The sequence below is a fragment of the Odontesthes bonariensis genome, chromosome 20, assembly GCF_027942865.1.
Source record: "Odontesthes bonariensis isolate fOdoBon6 chromosome 20, fOdoBon6.hap1, whole genome shotgun sequence".
Classification (NCBI taxonomy): Eukaryota; Metazoa; Chordata; class Actinopteri; order Atheriniformes; family Atherinopsidae; genus Odontesthes; species Odontesthes bonariensis.
The window spans coordinates 10826456-10846989 of NC_134525.1; the positions used below are offsets into that span (position 1 = coordinate 10826456).

Genomic DNA, 20534 nt, shown 5'->3' on the forward strand with positions numbered 1-20534 from the left:
GTGATTTTGAGTTTCATCTTACCTTTCTTTCTTCTGTAGAGAACCATGACCACTGTGGAGGAGGAGCCGGATCATATGATACCATGAAGACAAGCCTGCAGGTCCTGCGCTGCCAGCTGCTGAGTGAGTAAACTGAGAGTGAGGAGGTTTGGATGGGGAGTGAGACCATCAATGGGGTCTCCTTGGTGTGATAAACAGCGTCTGAGAGGACATTTCATATGCAAATAGAGGCAGCAGCCAGCCAATAACATTCGGTTTCAATATTCCTATCCTAATATATCATGTCAGTACAGCAGTACACATATTCAAATAACTCAGATTGCTTTACAAAATGATGAAGATGACCATTTTCTGGTTGGGTATATTGACTTTAAAAGCAATGCTGGGCATCATATCCAAAAACAAAAATCCAAAGGGTTTAACTAACCTGCAGATAGGGCTGGTAACAAAAGCCAGACATGAGGATCTGGCAGAAACACAGAAAACAGTATTGTTACTTACGTAAGTCATGGAAACTTCAGTGTGAGTGTGAATTGCTGTGAGTTGAGGACCCAAATCAAATGGAGGCTCACAGGAGGAGGCAGGATAGTAGCAGCTGAAGCAGGTAGTCCATAAAGCCGAAACACCACCAGTGGGACGTGGGAAACAGGCCAGACGTGGCAACAAACGCACAGGAACAGTGACAACGAGCTGGCAAAGAGCAAAGAAAACCCTGGAAGTATTTATCTGATGATCGTGAGCACAAAACGAGCAACTTGTGTGGTAACTGACACATGAGCTGTGGACTATAGAGAGAGATCGCTACAGGAAAGGGCCAGCATTGCTTCATCATTATCATAATTACAAAATGGCTGACTGGTGTGAATCATAAGCAGGAAATAAACTCAACAGAATGCACAAGAGGGCTAGAATAGACAATATGAAGCTAAAAAAGACAGTCAAAACTAAAACTAAAAGAACCTTGATAAAACACAAAGTTCCACAGACCACGTAAAATAGGTGTGGAGCACTCAGCTCGCTGAGTTCAGGTGTGAAACCAAAGAGCAGGAAGAAAGCCCGACTTGACGAAGGTGTTCAAAAGCCGACATGCAAACACATTAAAAAGATAATAAAACCTTAAAACTGAAAAGGATGCACCAGCACCACAGGAAGCAGCAAGTCTCCTCCATTTACTTGGTTTCCGGGGTGACGAGTCTTGCTCCATGTGGTCGTGATGACGGCGCTGTTTCAGTGAAAAGGTCAGAGTTTCAGAGGAGAGCAGAATAACAAGTTGTTGTGCAATCAGTGACTTAAAAATGAATAAAGCTAAGTAACAAATGACCAAAGACGTCACAAGGAAAGTATTTAAATTAAACTGTGGCTTCACTCAGAGATCAAAGTATTTGTGTCTCACAAGTTAACCAGATCAGTTAAGTAATCCAAGCGGAGCCACAAAGTAATTAATAATATCCATTTTTTTTACTTTTGTTACATGGAAAAACAAAAACAGATAGTTTGAAGCAAGACAAGATGGTGACTGTGATTGTTCCTGCTGCCTGGAGTGTTTTTCATTGATGGAGATCAGAAAATGCTGCTTACATTTAGACATCTATACTATACTACATGAACATTAAATGCAGGGTAGATAAAGCAGCATTTCTGAACTTAAAAATACTGACAATGTGTGGACAAATGCAATATAATTACACCTCAAGCAAATGAGAAAAAAGGTAGGCTTGATCCATGTTTTAGTGCATGAAAAAGTCCTCATTTTCCCACATCTTCATCTCCAGTCTAACCCACCTGAAACCACAGGTAAACATTACTTTTCCGCACTCTGTGAGCTCCAGTTTTTAGACATCAGTTTTTAGACATCAGTTATTCTGGATACCCTGGGGCATCCACTTACTTTTTGTCATGCCTGTGCTGTTTTGAATTCACAAGCTTGGGGAGATGATGCACAGAGCTCTGGCAGTCCACCAGTGTAGAATGTCACATGAATATGGAAGATGGCGGTCAGATTTAGAGCGGCCGGGTTCCAGGACGGTTCTGGTATTCACACCCAAGCACCACCTCGGGGCATGTGAGCCACTGGCTGTCTCTGACAAATCTGCCTCAATCCCTCAGAAGTGATAAACCTCTGCTGCTGTGAGCAGAGAGCTTTAAGCTGCTGCAGAGTTGGAACAAGGTCACCAAGTAATAGTTCAATCAAAAGAGAGAAAGTCTGAGTGGAAGATATGAACAGGAGTTTAGAGTACCACCATACTTGTTTTTGTTTTCTTTTACCAGGTGAATCCTCTTTTGAAGCTTTTCCTTCATGCATTCAGTCGTAGGTCCAGCTGAGGCCCGAGTTTCCTCGGGCACGCTGGACTTTCATTAGCTTTTTTCTTTTTAGAGTTTGCAGAGGCCCACCTGAGACCACTGTCCCTGTGCAGCGCAGACACGTTTCTCATTTATCTTTCTGGAAGAGCCATCTGCAGGGGATGATGTTGCCTGAACATCTTCAGGCTGCGGGCAAGACGAGGGATGCAAGACAGATGATCCCGCAACACGATAGGTGTCAGGATAGGAAGGATAGGAAGTTCATTTCCTCTGAATTTATCCATCTGTCTCCCAAACGACAGTGAATCAATGCTTTTTATTGTGAAGGTGTTGTGTTGACACGTCTGAAACTGACTCCGACAGGCAGTTGCTTCCAAATGTGCAAACTGTGTTTTTAAGACAGCTCTTTAGATAATAAATGTCTAAAGTTGTCTTAAAGTGTTTTCCTGGCTTAGTTTTTGGTCTTTATACAGCTTCCATCACTAATGGAATTGTTGACATTCTCTGTAAGGAAATAAGCACTTCTGTGATTGTAATGGAGCAGTATGACTTCAGTATTCATGTCAGTATTTTCCTCAGATTCCAGACAACTTCCTGTTTAATGTCTCTCTTTCCTGTTTGATCTGTTTCTGCTGTCAGAGCAGCAACTGTAAATCGTTACCCCAGTAAACACCACAAGGACTCTTTGTTGTTCTTGTTTTCCCGTTCTCTCTCCGTCCGATTCTCAGATAAACACGTTCAAAGCTGCTGTGACCTGACAAACAATTTGCGGAGCATTCAAACAGGAAGCCATTATCCTGTTCCGAAAGCTTTGCTTCTTATCTCTGGGCTCACATCTGTAGAGTCCTCCCTCCTCCACCTCCTCGCCCATCCAGGCCTCCTCCAGTAGTCCCAGACGTCCACAGGATATGCCCCATCTGTCTGCCTCCCTATGGGACGGGCAATCCTCCCAGAATGGCAGCCAGACACACCCCAGAGCAAACCAGAGGAATTTGTCTGTGTTAAGATGATGCTGCTGAGTCTTTCCATGAGGATGAACTCCAGAAGCATCAGCTTTTATGTTGAAACCAGTCTAAACGAGGAAAGCTGACCGCCTTCTTTTCAACTAAACTTTTAATGTCTTGTTGAAATGTGATGTGTTATCACGCAAAGATGTCACAGATCTCAGTGTCTTTAAGGATAAAGGGTGATCAGCAGTACAGCTGAATAGTTTAATGCACCTTTCATACTTTACAGTGTAACTTTGAATAGGAATACCAGGTTCAAGAGGTGGAATGTAGTAGTATCAGTGAGAAAAGTTGTCCTTTTTTTATTATTCAAAGAAAGAAACACCTGCTCGTAGTCTCTCGATTGTAATCCTGTACAACCAAAGTTTGATTCGTTGGTCACTGATCTGCATCAGGGATGACTGATGGTATGTTTGGAGAGGCCAGACCTGACTAATGCTTTGGACCACACGCTTAGACATATATTCACCTTAGATATTTACGTGAAACGTCTCCAACAATAATGAAGGAGGATCATGCACTCAGTGGTGCAAAAAAGTTGGTATGCACTTTGGGTAGATTAGCTACTAGGTTAATTTGTTTAATTTTGAGCTGATCAATATAGTGGGTATGCACTATATGTGGCGCATACCCACTTATCATCATTCATAAAATAACCACTTAATCCTGAGAAAATGGAACATTAGTTGTTCAAATAATGACTTAATATTTAATAATAATGAGATGTCCCATAATCATGACTCACTACCTCATGATTCTGACCTTTTATTCTCATGATAATTAGATCTAATCTGACTCAGATCAGAAGCTTTCGGCTTAAAGTTGTAACATATAACTGTAGGAAACAGCAGCTATTTAGACCAAAGAAATACAGCCCTGAAGGGAGTGAATGGTTGCAAGGTGCAACCATTTAAACAGCTGAAAACAGCTGAAAAAGAAGAAGAAAACAGTCCAATTTGGAGAAGTATCATATCTTCCTTTTTCTGAGTCAGTCCAAGATGATGCATTCAGTGAAGGTGAAGAAGTGTTTGTTTGTTTGGTGTGTAAACTAATTAGGGAATTAAAGAGCATTATTATAACTAAAATCATATTAATTTGGATACCAAGTTACAGCCAAGTGAACCTCTCTCATTATTCGTGATATCTTACGTGACTTAGTTGTGTTTTCAATGGTGGAAATTAATTTAAATAATTGACAGAACTTCTGTGTGATGCATTCAAGATGATAATAAAGTAATGAGTTCTTCGTAACTCCTCATTATTATGTATCTATGCTAATAAATGTCTAAGTATTCATGATCAGATGTTTAAGTATAATTGATATTCATGAATTAATCACAGCCCAATTATTCATTAATAGATTAGGTTAGGTCCATGAAATGCTTCATTAGGAGCTGGAGATATAAACAAGGACCAAAATAAATCTGTGACTCCTGATTCGTTTCTTCATGAATGAATCATTAGCTTCCTCGTGTGTTTAGAGGCAACAATACAGAATTATGTGTGTTCTTTTCTCGTGGAGAGTTGTGTTAGTTCTGTGCTTGTACCTGGTGTTAATCTGTCTTGATATGTGCCTTTCTGTAATCTTCACTGTGCTCACAGCTGACTTTAAGATAAACCGCTGTAACTACAGTACAGTGCAGAAGTGACAGCTGCAGGCGTCACAACGATAAGAAACTTCTCAAATGAGTAAGAAAACAGGACAATGTGTTGATAAATGACTGCCTGCGCATCCTTCTGCAGACTGTTTGTCACTCCGTGTGACTGTCAGACCTTTCCTTGGAAGAAGGACAATTATTTTTCATGTCTTGTCTCAATATTAATCTCACACAACACCCCCAACAGCCTGAGGGGAAGACCTGAATGCAGAACACGGCAAACACAGGTGACACAAAATGACCCTAACTGAATGACAGCAGATGAAGGGAACAGCAGATTCATAGAAATACAAAGGTGAGCACGATCAAATCATCAAAAAAGGAGGAAAGGAAGGAGAAACCAGAACCCAACACTGTAGCAGCAAAGAGATGAGAAGGTGTGGAGTAAACTGTTGCACTGGGGTTAGCGTTAGCAACCCTATCAACAGCTGTATTAGCAACATTGATAAAGTTAGAAGTAGTCAGAGTATTTTCATAGCACCAGTTGTAGCTAAATGTAAATGTAAATGTATTTTATTTATACAGCCCTTTACAGACAATCATTCTGATGTACCAAAGTGCTTTACAGCAGGTAATAGATAAAAAGAAGAATAAGTAAAAACAAATAAAAACAATGAAAGAACAGTGAAAGCAATAAAATACAACAAAATCAAATAAGATAAAAGTTTCATCATACTGATGAACCGTTCTGTTGCTGCTGCTCGCTCCAACATCCCGTCAAAGCTTAAAATGAAAGGCTCAGACTGCCCTCAACAAAACTCCCCGCTTACGGCCTGCGATTACTTTGATTTGATTCTGTCAGCTTTTATTCCTCAAAGGTGGGATATTAATTCATTTTGCGTTGAGGGGCGCGCTAAAGTGGTGTGTGTCGGTACGAAATAATGTGGGCTCATTGGTATTCTGACGGGAGCTGCAGATAAAGCTTTCTTCTTCTACCCCCAGAGGATTTGGTGGGAATCCCGTAGAGGTTTCTCTCCTACAGTGGAGTGGTTGTGATTATCCTAAACGAGGCTAAATGTGGTCCGTGGAGGGTTGGCTGGATGGTAAGGAGGATTTAGGACTAAATTATTGCCTGTAGTTCTGTGCCCTGAGGCTTTGAGGGGATCCGTGTTTATTCCAGGAGATTGTGAGACATTATGTTCCTTTACATTTACACCTCAGTCATGTCGTTAGTTTATTTATAACAGCTCTTAAGTCTGCACGTTTCATTTTATAACCAGTGGCAACACCACCTGTCAGCTGCTTCTGCAACAAAAGCTTGAAGTTTCTCTATCAGTTTATTATATGCTGCAGCTAATGAACACTTTACATGTGATTAAAAGCTTGAGGCTCAAAAATGTTGCTAGCAAAATAAAACATCAAACAAGTCCAGAGGACGATGACATAGCACTGGCAAGGCTAAAAGATATCACAGATCAGTTTAAACATTAAGCTATCTTAAGACCATCTTTGGTTTTCCCAGCACAAAAAGCAACAAGCTACACTGATAAGCCTGGCAAGTTTTTAATGAGCTACGTATCAGTCAGGAAAAGGCTCCACTTTGTGTGCTCGGTCTTAGCCGGCCTGGTTGTTCTGGGCTTTATCATGCACCCAAATGAGAACGTATCATCAGGTGTTTAATCTCAGTGTAGGGTTTAAATCAAATCAAATTTATTTGTATAGCACATTTCATGTATTTCATGTATTTCATGCAGCATATAATTTAATTTCCCTCTGGGATAAATAAAGTATTTTTGAATTGAATTGAATGTACAGAACAATTCAAAGTGCTTTACATAAAATAAAAGCATTGCAGCAGGGTGTGGAAGAAGCATTAAAAATACATAAAAGAATATAAAGAGAAACAAATAAAATAATTTAAAAACAAGCAACAGTTGGGATAAGTTCAAAGATAGCGTGCAGATTTCATGCATAGACACATGAGAACAGAAATGTCTTTAACCTGGATTTAAAAATGTCTCCATTTGGTGAAAGTTTAATCTCCACTGGCAGTTTGTTCCACTTGTTTGCAGCATAACAGCTAAATGCTGCTTCTCCATGTTTAGTCTGGACTCTGGACTGGACCAGCTGACCTGAGTCCTTGGATCTAAGAGCTCTGCTGGGTTTATATTCTCTGAACAGATCACAGATGCATTTTTGGGCCTAAACCGTTCTGGGATTTGTAAACCATCAGCAGGCTTTTAAAATCTATTCTGTGACTGACTGGAAGCCAGTGTAAAGATTTTAAAGCTGGTATGATTAAAAGAGCATTACAGTGATGGAGTCTACTGGAGATGAATGCATGGATGAGTTTCTCCTGGTCTTTTTGGGAGAGGAAACCTTTAATTCTTTTGATGTTTCTGAGATGGTAAAAAGCTGCCTTGGTGACAGCTTTGATGTGGCTGCTGAAAGTCAGATCTGAGTCTATCAACACTCCGAGGTTACCAACTTGGTCAGTGATTGTAAGATCCCGAGTCTCAAGATATTTACCAACGCTGACCCTCTTCTCTTTGCTACCAAACAGAATGATCTCAGTGTTGTCTCAGTTTTTTTAATCCTTCACTAACATTTCCCCTTGTCCAAAGTCTCTGTATTTCGTTCCCCCTGCATCTAGTAATGTTGCTTCCCTTCATGCTGCTGAGCAGAGATGACAGAGCAGTTGCAGTTAATCAGTAAAGCCTGATGAACCGTCACAAGCTTTATTGATGGATGATTTTGCTGCTTCTATTTTCGGCTCCTTTTTTTTTTTTTTAGACCCTCCTGTTCGAACAGCGGCCCTGCCAGCTGTTCGCTGATGATGTGGCACAACCAGCTCCAGAACTCGCTTCGTGGGCAGATTGCTGGTGCATACTGGAGCTGCTCATAGCATGAGGTGACCCCTGGAAAAAAAGATAAATATTTCCCCCTGAGGACTGATCATGCAGCCAGGCCAGTGCATAAACACTGATAGCCCGCATATCACACACTAAGTACTTAAGCATGATTGATTCGGCTGGAAGATCCATGAAGCAGAGCACCTGAACAATACTGTTCCCCAGAAAATTGAGTCATAGCTTATGACTGGAAGCAGAAGATTAAGCAGAATTTCATCAGCAGGAGTAAATATGTTGTTTACCATTCCACCCGTGTAAGTTTAGATGGAGCGGCCGCCGCTCTGGCCCCTGACATTGAGTCTAATAGTGAATGATCGGTGGGACAAAGCCAGCTTTGGATCAGCACACAGGATGCTGCTTTGCAACATGATTTATTGATGTCCAGGATAGCATCAATGGAGGACCTCAACGAATGTCACCTGCTTCCCATGCATTCCAAATAGCAAAGTCAGCAGGCTTCTTGCATAAATTGCTCCTCCCTTCAATGGATCCTGCGCTTATGTAATGCAAAACAGGTTGATGCCATTAGTTATATAAATGAGGATATAATCTCAGTGATTTTACCTGGGAGTTGTTTTTCCCCACGATATTAGCATAATATGCTATTCTTAGATCAGCTGATCAGGTGGTAAAGGTAGCCGAGTCATTGTGAGTTATAATACGTCATCTTCCCTCCTCATAAAGCATGTAGTAGAAGGACAACGAGAGGGACCTTTGATGCAATGTCACCATTAAAATGCTTTTTTTGTAGCATAACTCTTGTCATTTCTTGCATCATCGCTGCTGACAATGAGTTGAATCTTTTTAGTTAGTTAAAAACAGCCAACATCATATGGAGCTGACAGGTGCTGCTGACCAAAACAAACGTGTAATTGGTCTAATCCAACCTTTTTGCTTTTGTCTTAAGCCTGATTTATGCTTCAGGCGCAAAGCCTCTGACGCTCGGACGCAGAGCCTCTGCGAGCGTCAAAATCTTGACCACTCCCCCATGCAGAGGCTCTGCGTGCGTTGTCGTGCACCTCAGAAAAATCCTGACTACACGTCGGACGCACGCAGACCACCAACGGAAGTGCGCAGACAAAAGCGGCTGTGATTGGTCCTCGGTGTGCCTTTCCGGTTGTCTGTGTGGCTTCCTCCTTTGCATTTTCGCCAACTGCAATAAAAGAAGCTGTTCTTCTTCGATGTCGAGCAACTCCAGATCCATATCTTGCATACACTTTTTTTTTTTGAAAGATAAACACTTCCGCTGGCGCCGCCGAAAGTTCTCGTCACCGCCCACCGAAATTCTCGCGAGGGGAAACTGTTGTGCGTCCCGAGAAATTCCAGACCGAGGTTGCAGAACCATAACATGAAAAGTGGTTTGCGACCAGAGCAAAGCAACACGTCAAGACGATAGACGCAGAAGTATAATCCGGCCTTTAGCCTGATCAAACACCCACGCAGCTTCCTCTGTTACTCAGCGCTGCATCTCTGGCCTCCTCACTGCACTATTTCCCACCCTGCCTCTTCCATCCAATTTTCCCATGTTCTTCCCGGCGCTCCATCTCAGTAATGAATGTTCACGAAGCTCAGGTTACTTCTTGGGTCTTTTTAATCATCGCTTTTTGTTAATTCACTCCTTGTGTCGTGTATTTGTGGAGGCCGGACCGGGCTCTCTGTCTCCATTTACCCTGCTTTAGAGCTCACTCCATCAGCCAGACAAACACCCGCTGTGACAAATTATGCCCATTTACCTCAGCGTGCAGTGCAGTGTCCATACAACAACACAACACACATGCAATGCACAGCATGCTGGATACCTTTTTTCAGTTCTAAGGTTATATGTATGAACTGTTGCCCCTGACAACTGTCTAGAATTAGGTGAATACGACCTCTGATTACCAACACCATGTCATTATTTATTTACAAGCTTAGATACATATGTATATTAAAAGATGTGCTGGAACTGGAACACATTATTTTAGAGGCTAATCTGACAGTATTTAGGCTTAATGGGCCTCATGCAATAACCGTTCATACGCACAGATTTGTTCTTAAGTCGTGCCTACGAGGGATTTAAGAGAATTTGCGCATTCACCAATCTTTCCGTATGTAATAATTCGTAAGTTTTCTTTCAGGTACGAACAGAATTTACGAATGATCCAGACCTGTCGTAGGAGTTTCGTAAAATAGTCCGCTGTTATTCAAATCAAGTTTGCTTGACTAATGGATTGTAATTAGTTTGAAGCAAACATAAATAAATATATACATTATACCCCATAATTATGCTGACATTATTCTGTTTGATTTAAATTATGCACTAATTGAAGGTTAATTTGACTCTGTATATAACAAGGTCAATGGGAAGCGTAACCAGCCTCACCACCCTTGGATTTTTGGCCACTGGAACCTTTCAGAGGGAGATTGGAGACAGATCGGGGGTGTCCCAGTCCTCTGTGAGTCGTGCGCTCCCCTTGGTAAATCTTGAATCTTGAATCTTGGTCATCAAAGCTCTCATCAGTTTATCACCCATGGTACATCAAATTCCCATACACCGCTGTTCAACAAGTACAAATTAAGAGGGACTTTCATCCCGTAGCTGGACAGCCAAACATAATCGGAGCAATAGATTAAACACATATACGCATCAAAGCACCCGTGCTGTTGTGCAGCGCACTGAGCTGAAGGCCAGGTGGGTGTGTCTCGATACAGCGGGGGGGGGGGGCAAACTGCTCTATAGCCCAGAGAAGGCATGCCAGATTTGCACAATATTGCCATGAACGAGGGTCTCCACCTGAACCAGCCCAGGCAGACCAGAAGGTGTGGTGCCAGAAGACCCCCCTCATGGACCGTCCCATCAAAGTGCCATCATGATGAGGCAACAACTGATTGCACGGCTTTAGCTGCGGTCATCAAGCGCCTGGCCATGGCGAGACGTTTTATGGTTTTTTTTAAGCTATTTTCATATAAAACCATTTCTTCTTTATTTCGGTGACATTACGAACTACAGGTGACACGGAATAAACAGCACTCGTAATTGCTTCCCATTTCTTGACTTGAGCAGGTCCCGTAATTCCGCTGCTAAACATGAGATTTTCCTTTTTGGATCTCTGAAAGCAGAACTTCAGTCTCAGAGCCCCTAAAGTTCTTTTTGCGCCTTGATGCCATTTTCATGACTCAACACTCAACACTTCCTGGCACAGGAGGGAGGCTGTGTTGCCTTATATGGTATTATTTTTGGGCGTGGAGTATGCAAATCTACTATCCTCGTGCACGTGCACTTAAATACGCAGGGGTGGCATTCATCATTTGCGCAGGTCGTTTAGACACTTTTTCCCAAGTTAAGAGCGTTTGTTGAATCTGTCGTGGCGTGTTCGTACGAGACTTTCGTACGAAAAAAGTGAGAGAAATTTAGAATAAAAATACGAAAATGTTCTTGCATGAGGCCCATTGATCCTAAAAGTTAGTATTCAGGGTCTCTTCATACCAAAGACGCCCTTAGTGTGAGCTGGATCCTTACAGTATGCTGCATAAAACAAACCCAGATTTAGAAGTCAGCACGTCCTCCATTCGATGACTTCAGTGCATACAGAGAAAGCTTCTCCCACAATACAGAGTTTAGTCAATGTAATTTATCAGCCACATGGATTCATGGAAGAAAATCTTTCTTTACTTGTGCGTCCAAGATAAAACATATAGTTTCCATGTGATTTATCGAACTTATTAAGGACGTTTCTCTGAGAAACTATTGACCAAATTCCAAACTTCTGGGCTTTGACATGACTGATAGGTGCTTAATGGCTCATTCTGAGCTCTCAGCTACTTTCATTTGTTCAGGGAACCTAAATCATAACCTGTTGATCTCCTTATGAACTTTCAGTCATTTATCTTCGGCCATTTTCATATTTGTCACTGATAAGTGAAGCCCACATATTGTGCTATAATCTTTCTTAATGAGGTAGTGTTATCTGTGTGAGGTTAAACATGAACGCTCACTCAAAAACTCTAAAATAATTAGAAGCAACACGACATCTGATACAGCATTTATAGGCCCGTATTATCCTTCTTTGTATTCAGGACTTCAGGAAAACTTGAAAATCAGCGTTAGCTCCCGTTTAACATTTCAGATACGATCTTTAATAAAATATGATTTGACTAAACTGCAAAGTCCCAAATGAATATTAATCTCCATGTTGGCTAAAGATCAGAGTGAAGCCACATGATTTATGCAGAGCCTCTGATCAACTGGACAAATCAGGAGAAGAGAGCCAGAGAGTTTGAGCTGATCAATTCTGACAGAGATTTTGCTGTTTTTATCACTGGCAACGATGTTGGTTGCCAGGTTGTGACAGCCTGGTTTGGTTTAGCTTCTTAGTGTTTTTCCTCGTCCTCTAAGTTTGTCCTAATGTGACCATCTAGGATCAACGAAAGGCATCAATAGGTTTTGCTTTGACAGCTTCATACCCCTGAATAAAGGAATGCTGGGAAAGAACGAGCATCCATAAATGAGCGGTGGGTCTGAAGTGGGCTCTGTGGATTAGAGTTTGTGACCCTCTATTCTGAAAATCCGTATGATTGAGTATGGACGGATATGATTAATGATTTATGTTCATGTTTAGATAATCAGACCTTTGGGTTTCTGCTGTAATGTATCTCAGACCCATGTGTGAACACAGAGGACGGGCGGGGAAGCTTCCAATAGGAAATAAGTTAGACATTACCATTACTGACCTTTGCTTTGGCTTTTTTTTGTTGCATATTCTGTCCCTCTCTTGTTCTACATTTCAAATAGATCCACCCTTCTCCCCTGCTCTTTTTGGAAATGGAAACTTGGTTTCCATAGTTACTTGATGGCTTGATGTTCCATGACTCCCGTTATTTTGTTTTTTCTTCTGGAGGTGGTGGAGAAAGTGTGGAGCACTGTTATGAATGTACTTACTTCTCTCAATGAAAGCTCTATATTCAGAATATCCACCTCCTCTGGTCCAGTTATTTTTCTCAGAGTCCCAAGCAAGGCATCCATCTACAAGTTCTGTGTGTGCTGTTACCCGAGCTAAACGCGGGTGGAAGGGTTGGGCAGTTTCACAAATAATTTAGAAGCTTTAATCAGAGAAATCATGATATCTTCTATTTCGAGATTATGGCTGAAGGGACAATCTTCACGCTCTCAGGCAGCACTATATGAAAAACCGACATGGTTCTGTAATAGAAATCCCTGCATGGGTGCAAGAATGGTTCTGAAAATCGTTGTCAGCCAGCACTGTGTAGCAGTGCATGCACAAATAAAGTAAGTAAAGTATGTAAGATAGGGCTGGGCGAGTTAACTCGTTATTATCGCGTTAACTCGTTGATTATTTAACACCGATGAATATTTTATCGTGCATTAACGCAGGTTTTTTTTAATTTTTTTTTTGGGGGGGGGCTTTTGTATGCCTTTTTAATGTTAGGACAGTTGGAGAGAGACAGGAAGCAGGGGGCAGATAGAGGAGGGAGACATGCAGCAAAGGGCCGGCCGATGCAGGACTCGAACCGGGGCCAGCTGCAGTGAGGACTATAGCCTCTTGTACATGGGGCGCCTGCTCAACCCACTATGCCACGGACCACCCCTGTTTCATTATTTATTTTATTATTGTAAAGGTCTGTTGCTCACAGGCTTTTATTTTGCAAAAGTCTGTTGCTGTCTGCTGCGGAACCGGAAAAGAAAGTAATCGGCGGATCCACCAAACCTGGAGAAGGGTACGGAACTTTTACTCGGCCATTTTCATTTTAAAGTTCTTCCAGACGGCGGAGTCGACAGAACCAAAGTCATCTGTAAACTCTGCCAAGTTGAATTGTCTTCTCACCGTAGTAGTTCCAGTCTAAAATATCACTTAAAGGCAAAACACACAACTGATAGCAGCAAGTCATTCAAGGAAACAGACAGTGGAGCGAGGCTTCTACATAAAAACTACATAAAGATGCTGCTGTTAAAAGTGTGTTTGCACAACAAATGTTATGGCACTTTCATTCATATGGCAGCACATTTAAAATAAAACTAAATGCTAAAAGCTATACACTACTTTTGAATAAATTTTTGGATTTTGCCTACAAATCCGATTAATCGTGATTAATCAGGGAAATCATGTGATTAATTAGATTAAAAATTTTAATCGTTGCCCAGCTCTAATGTAAAATATTACAACTGTATTACAACAGTACTGAAAGCTAAACCATGCAGTCAAGGTCTTTATTCCATCCATCCATTCACTTTCTATACCTGTTAGACTGCAGCCCAGGGTTAAGGCTTTTCACACATTTTTTAAACATGCATTTTGGGCATTTTGAAACAAAAAATAGAACAAATAAACTGTTAAGCAGCTAAATTCTTATATTGATCAAAAGCAAGAAAACACAGGGTAAAAGAAGAGTTCATGCAGCAGTTTCCCAGCTTTTTTCTACAAATGTTTGACAGGTATCAAATTAAAATTTTACACATTTTATACTCAAAGAAAACACTCAATACTACATATGTCCCGGCACTATTTTCAATACGGCATCATGTGACAAAAAACACACCTCATCCCATCTCAGGCAGATGTGTTGCTGCATCTTTTATTCTCAGCTGAATGCAAAGGAACTGCCTGTTCAGCCCTGTTAATGTGTCACATTAGCTGTGTTTTACGGTATCGATAAGGGATAGAGAGGATGGAGCAGAGGGGAAATTGATAAGCCCACCCTGGATCCTCCTTCCTATGACTTTACAGCAGTTCTGAAAACACATCAGAACCAATAATCCCCACAGGTACCTGCTAACAGCTTGCCAGCCCCCTTTATGGAAATAGTCTTGAGGGAGTAAATCTGTAGGCTGTGGCGTGACAACATTGATCTAAATTAGCTAAAAGGCAAACAAGATTAAAGTCTTTCAAAACAACAAATCTTACACTGTTACTTTTTTGCTAAATTATCTGAAGAATAAAGTCAAATAACTGCTCTTCAAGCGTTTCCACTGCCACCTCATTCATGTCCGGGTTCACACGATAGAACCTTCCTAGTGAATAATGCAGCCATTAAAGCTATCTTATTAAACTAGGCGAGTGACATAGCGATTCAATTCATTAAAGGCTGAGAAGGATAATGAATGCAAGACAAGACGTTTGAGGAGTCCATTTCAGCTGCTGGGCTGTTCTCCAGTCACTAGTTTATTGTTTATTGTTTTTTTGCACTTTAATAAAACATTACAAACAAGAGTATATCACATAAAAGAAAGAAATAGAATAGAATAAATAAATAAATATATATACAATAGATAATAAATAATAAGCTGCAATGAATCAGTGCTGGAGAGGTTAGAAACCCTGGGAGGGCTTATCGAGAACCTCACCATTAAGATAAATGAACAAAATTAAATGTATCTTATCAGGATAAAACAAAAAATGGATTAATGAGAGAAGAAGAAAAAAACACCATCACAAAAATCAATAATCAAGCAATGAATCAAGAACTAAATTACAATAAATCAAGAGACTAAATTGCAATGGCAACTATAAACAAATGGTTCTGTGAGTAAGGTGGTGGTGGAGATTTTAGGTCAACAAACATGATGATAAACACAACTCCTTTTGCGTCATTTTTTGTTGATGAAATGAGAAAAGTGTCCAAAATGTCAACATCCACCTGTAGACGTATTGATTGGTTCATATCAGCAAAATACATCAGCTGAGTGATTAAAGCGAAACGAGTATTCTAGATATTCCACATGTGCTAAGATCAGTCTTTCTTTTGATTTTCATTCAGGTGTTCTAGCATTCCTAGCACTGCCAGTAGGACTGGTGTCGTCAGCACGGGAGCTGTATCTCAGCCAGACGTCCCAGGACTCGGTCTCCATGGCAGCCGCCCACAACAGCCCCCTCTCTCCCCCCAAACCGAACCCCCTGGACTGGCATCAGGAAGGCTCCAGCAGTGGGGAATGGTCACCCAAAGGCACCCATCCATCAAACATTGTCCTTCCTACTGCGGCCCTCCATTCTTTTGCTTGGCTCCACACCAGCCACACCTCCATCCAGGCTTATGATGATTCTCCCATTGACGACACAAATACAGTCACCCCAAACACTGTGAGCACTGACAGCCATGCGACTCAACCCCAGGCACTCAGTTCGGATATTGTAAATCAAGGCCACATTCACAAAGTAGTCAGGGTAGTTCAAGTCGGTAACCCAGTTACTGTCAGTTCTTACCAGGTCAGCAGCACCTCTAAATTTCCCAGAACAACATTCCCAAGTATAGATGTAGAGTTTGCTGCTCGAGGGCTTCCGGACCCTCTGGTGTCTGCGTCCAACTTTGAATCGGACAGAGGGGATGCACTTGATGCGCACCACAAAAAGTCTCAGAGGCTAAGTGTGGAGGAACCCAGTGACCACCGGCAGCAGCCCTCCTCCTCAGTGGGCGCTGAGGCGGCACACGGCTTGAAACTCAGGGAGCATGCTATTGCATCCCCAGAGCTGCCCGTGCACCACACCATCACCCTGCGGGAGGCTCATGCTGTGAACGAGCCGCCCACCGCTCAGCTGGGGCTGGAGCCAAAAGAAGGGTCCGTTACTCCAGTTGAGAGCCCACCAGATAATCTAATCTCCACAGTGGCCACCACAGCCCTGTCCACCGAGCCACACAGCCCAACAACCATCCCAGTCGACCACACTGCAGCCATCACCGAGGAGGGTCAGACTGTTCAGGGTAACGGCACAGACAGCCCACCTGTGGAGCACCAGCTGGGGAATGCAACTGCACATGCAGGGCTGCTCCCTAACAGCAGCTCGGTCGAGGAAGTGCCTGCTCGGGGGAACGCTTCAGAGCCCCCCTCCACAGCCAGCGGGAACTTCCTCAACAGGCAGGTGCCAGCTACAACCAACGACCCCTGGACCACTGGAAACAGCTCAGGCTCCACTGTTGACTCCCCGCCGTCCCGCACGCCCATCTGCCTGAGCAGGATGGACTTTGTGTGGATCGTGCTGGCCATCAGTGTGCCTGTGTCCACCTGTTGTAAGTAAAAGCGAAGGAGTAACGACACAAAAACTCTTTTTTTTTGGAAGGATTTATCTTATTGTTTTTTCTAGTTTAATTGTATCTATATTATTAACTTACCGGGTGTACATTTGCCTCAGTTAGTGATTTCTTAGAGTTCCCAGAATGCCTTTTGACAACCGCCAAAAAACACTCCGGGGCCTAATCTCATTAGAGTTTTAAATGGGAGTGGATGTAAACACATTTCTGTGCATTTTAATCTACTGTAGATTGGAAAAAAATGAGAATTTATTGATAATCCGCTATAGAAATATAACTACCGGTATACTATTTTCTTCTAACAGTGGCATGTTTTCCTGAAACATGACATTGAGTATGGCTGCGTAACGCATGTTTTCGCTCTCCTGCTTTTGCTTTTTTCCAGCTGTGCTTTTGACCGTGTGCTGTATGAAGAGAAGGAAGAAGTCGTCAAGTCAGGAGAACAACCTCAGCTACTGGAACAACGCCATCACCATGGATTACTTCAGCAGGCACGCAGTGGAGCTGCCCAGAGAGATACACACTCTTGAGAGTGAGGTACAAACTACCGACACACTGTGACTCTTCCTGCTCAGCACTGCACTCTCTGAAGTGGCAGGACATTTACTTGATGTTTCACTATCAGTCAGCAGAACGCTGTTAATGCAGATGGAAACAACAAGAGGATCCAGGTGCAATCTCCCCTGTCAGCAAACCTCGGGCCCTGTTGAGGTCCACTTGAGCATAAACTGTATAAACTGCGCTTTATAGCAATCTTATTTGGATCAAGTGAAAGAGAAACTTACCAGCAGGAGATCTGTTAAAGCACTGATTCTTAGACAGTTTTCCACACTAAACACACAGCTAAATCAAAGTAATCTGGTAATAAGCATTAATTGTGTGTCAGAAAAAAACTCATATGAAAACCCTCCCAGAAGTGTTTGGATGCAAAATCCCATCATGCACATCTCATGCTAGGTTGTTGGCTAGCTATATGTTTTCACACTGACTGATGGGTTTATTGGGTGTCTGCACCAAATCACATCCAGTGGACTTGCAAGACATCAGCTTCGAGTCATGGATTCGAATACAATGAATATATCTCTCCAAAATCCTAAACCATTAACACCAAACTTTAATTCACAGAGATTCTTTGGCTACAATAAGCGCAAAGCTAAGCTAATAACAACCCACGTCACAGCCTTTCCTATAGCCTGCTTTCTCTGTAAGTCTCGGGGCCAGATGCATAAACAATGTTCACACCTCACACATTCTTCAGACGATGTATACAAACGTTTTTAGATCACTATAACCCTGATATCATGAAGTAGGGACAAAAGGCAGCATAATTAGCCGGCATAACGGTCGTGCAGGATGGCTCATTGTAGCCGTTTACTTTACAGGCTACATGTTCAGATCAATCAGAGGTAGCTGGTCCTCCTCCTGAAGTACTGATACTGTCTTTGTGTGGCTGATGCACCTTTTTGATCTCTCACTTTTTACCTCTGCATGTATCATCTGTTTCTCTTCTCCATTCAGCAGTTTTTGTTCTGGTTGTGATTCCAGATCTGAGACCTCCAAACAGATTCCCTTTTCTTTTGATTCTCCACTGTTTCAGTTTCACATTCAGAAAAATGTTTTATTTTATTGTTTCTTTCATTTTCATGTCTATTTTAGCTGTGGTGGGAATGATGTTTTTATACGGAAAAATACTAAACAGGGCATCGTCACACACATTTATGGCTAAAAATTGGGCTGGAAATCAGGTTTGTGCATTAATGTTTTACATCTTTATAAAGCTGGCAAAAGGAATACGTACGAGTGTCGTGCACCTGGCCCCAGGAGAGAAATGCCAAGCCCAAAATGTATTAGTTACTGGTTCTCCAGCTCCAGTTTGTTGAGCACACACACAGTATTTACACGTTTTAATACATTTCTTGGACACTCTTTGACTCTATTTCTGATTGCGCTGCAGGCAGTTGGCTTAGATGCTAAAATATCATCTGTTCCTCTGGGATTCTCACCATCTGACAGCTTTTTGTGGAGCAGCCATTATTTCTCCAAAAAGACCAGTTATTGGCCAAAGTCTCCCTTCCCGCACAAGCTTTAGCCTTAAAGCGGAGCAGAAATATTTAAGCTTTAGTAAAGTTTAGTTTCTCCTCAGGCCATCTGAATTACAATATGCTTTTTTTGGTGGTATTAAGCATTGTAGCATGTAGATGTAGCGTAGTTTATCTTTGGATTTTCTTGCCAAAACAAAGCTCTACTCAGTAAAAATCCAACATTTCTACAAGACTCCAGCACTTATCTGAGCACACATGAATGCTTTTTTAAACTCTACACAGGCTGCTGTATGATGCGTGCATTGTTGATTTCATGTTCACCGTATTTTTGTCCATAGTTTGTGTGTTTAATCAATATTATGTATAATCATGGTTGTGAACATGTTATTTTGCTCTAAATAAATTGAATTATTCAACCTAAAGTTCATAATTTGGCCTCATAAACAAACTCTTAAACTTTCATGTTACTTTGAACCCTTGAAGCAACAAATTCTGGCAGTTGTATTTCTTGTCATTAAATCGCAGACGGTTCCTCCCCTACTTTTCCTTTGAGTTGCTTTAAGATGGGAAAAATCATCTGGTGTCACTCACTCACTATTCATTCATTATTTTCAACATTGTGCTTCAGCTTGTATTAGCTACACAGTTTTTAGCCATCAGTTGCACATCTGCAGCATTTCTTGCACATGATTTTATGCACATTATTTAGAAACTGAGGATCTGTACAATCTTTGGCTGCACAGCATGTTTTAGATATCAGTCAACTTTAAAGGAGTTGAGCCTTTCAATCAGATGTGTAAAGATGATGCTCGCTCTGAGACACATCCCAGTTTATTGGTGCATTATAGTGCCATCTGTTGGAAGTATAGGTGGAAGTCCATAACAGTCATTTGGATTTCAGCAAGTAATAAATGAGCAAATTCCCACCGCCTGTCGATGCCTGTTCTGTTTGCATGTTTTATGTTTATCATCTTCTCTCCAATTAATGTTTAATTTATTTGTTTCCTTTCTTTTGTTTCTCTGCCGTTGCTCACTTTGTATTCCTTTGCCGCCCTTTGGGGAGTCAGGAGAGAGAAGCCGATGTTGGATCATGTGTGGGATGCCCTTGGTGACACCCAGGTGTTTCCCCCCTTGATTTACCTGTCTCTGTAGAGCAGAAATCTCACACTACTGTAGACTCCCTGGTGCTGTAGGTAAAACGGCAAATGGCAAACATAAATGGTTGATTTGATTTGATCAAACTTAGCTGATGAAACAGCCTCATGCTTGCTGTAAAACAAATAATTTTGTGTTTCACACCTCCCTCCTCCAGCTCCACTTCATTCCTGCTGACTCACTATCACCCCCTCCCTCACCTGACGTCCCTCTGCTGCTGCTTTTCCTCTGAGTCATCTCTCCCTTTTGTTCTTCGAGAAGCTTTTTTACGTCTTCCGCCCCTCCTCCCTTTGTTTCCCTCTTCATCCAGCTCTGTTGGATATCTTTGTTCTGCTTTAAAAACCCTGGGGAGCAACAAACCCATACGTGTTTTTTTCCCACTGTTTCCTCGCTGCTTGTCGTGTAGATACAGTAGACTGCGGCTTCTGTCCCAGTGCTGAGCCCTGAAATGTAAATCGGTTACTGTCGGGCGGTTATGCTCATGCGTTCATTTTCTGCGTG

General features: G+C 41.9%; 1 protein-coding gene across 2 annotated transcripts in view; it reads left to right on the forward strand.

The window, feature by feature from the left end:
• The window catches only part of tmem108 (transmembrane protein 108), a 56589-nt gene that overhangs the window by 33798 nt on the left and 2257 nt on the right, over nucleotides 1–20534 (forward strand). For both annotated transcript variants that reach the window (XM_075451989.1, XM_075451990.1), the window contains exons 2-4: nucleotides 40–123; nucleotides 15571–16815; nucleotides 17222–17373. In XM_075451989.1, the coding sequence (XP_075308104.1) occupies nucleotides 84–123; nucleotides 15571–16815; nucleotides 17222–17373 (1437 nt within the window). In that variant the 5' untranslated portion in view covers nucleotides 40–83. The remainder of the gene's footprint in view (nucleotides 1–39; nucleotides 124–15570; nucleotides 16816–17221; nucleotides 17374–20534) is intronic.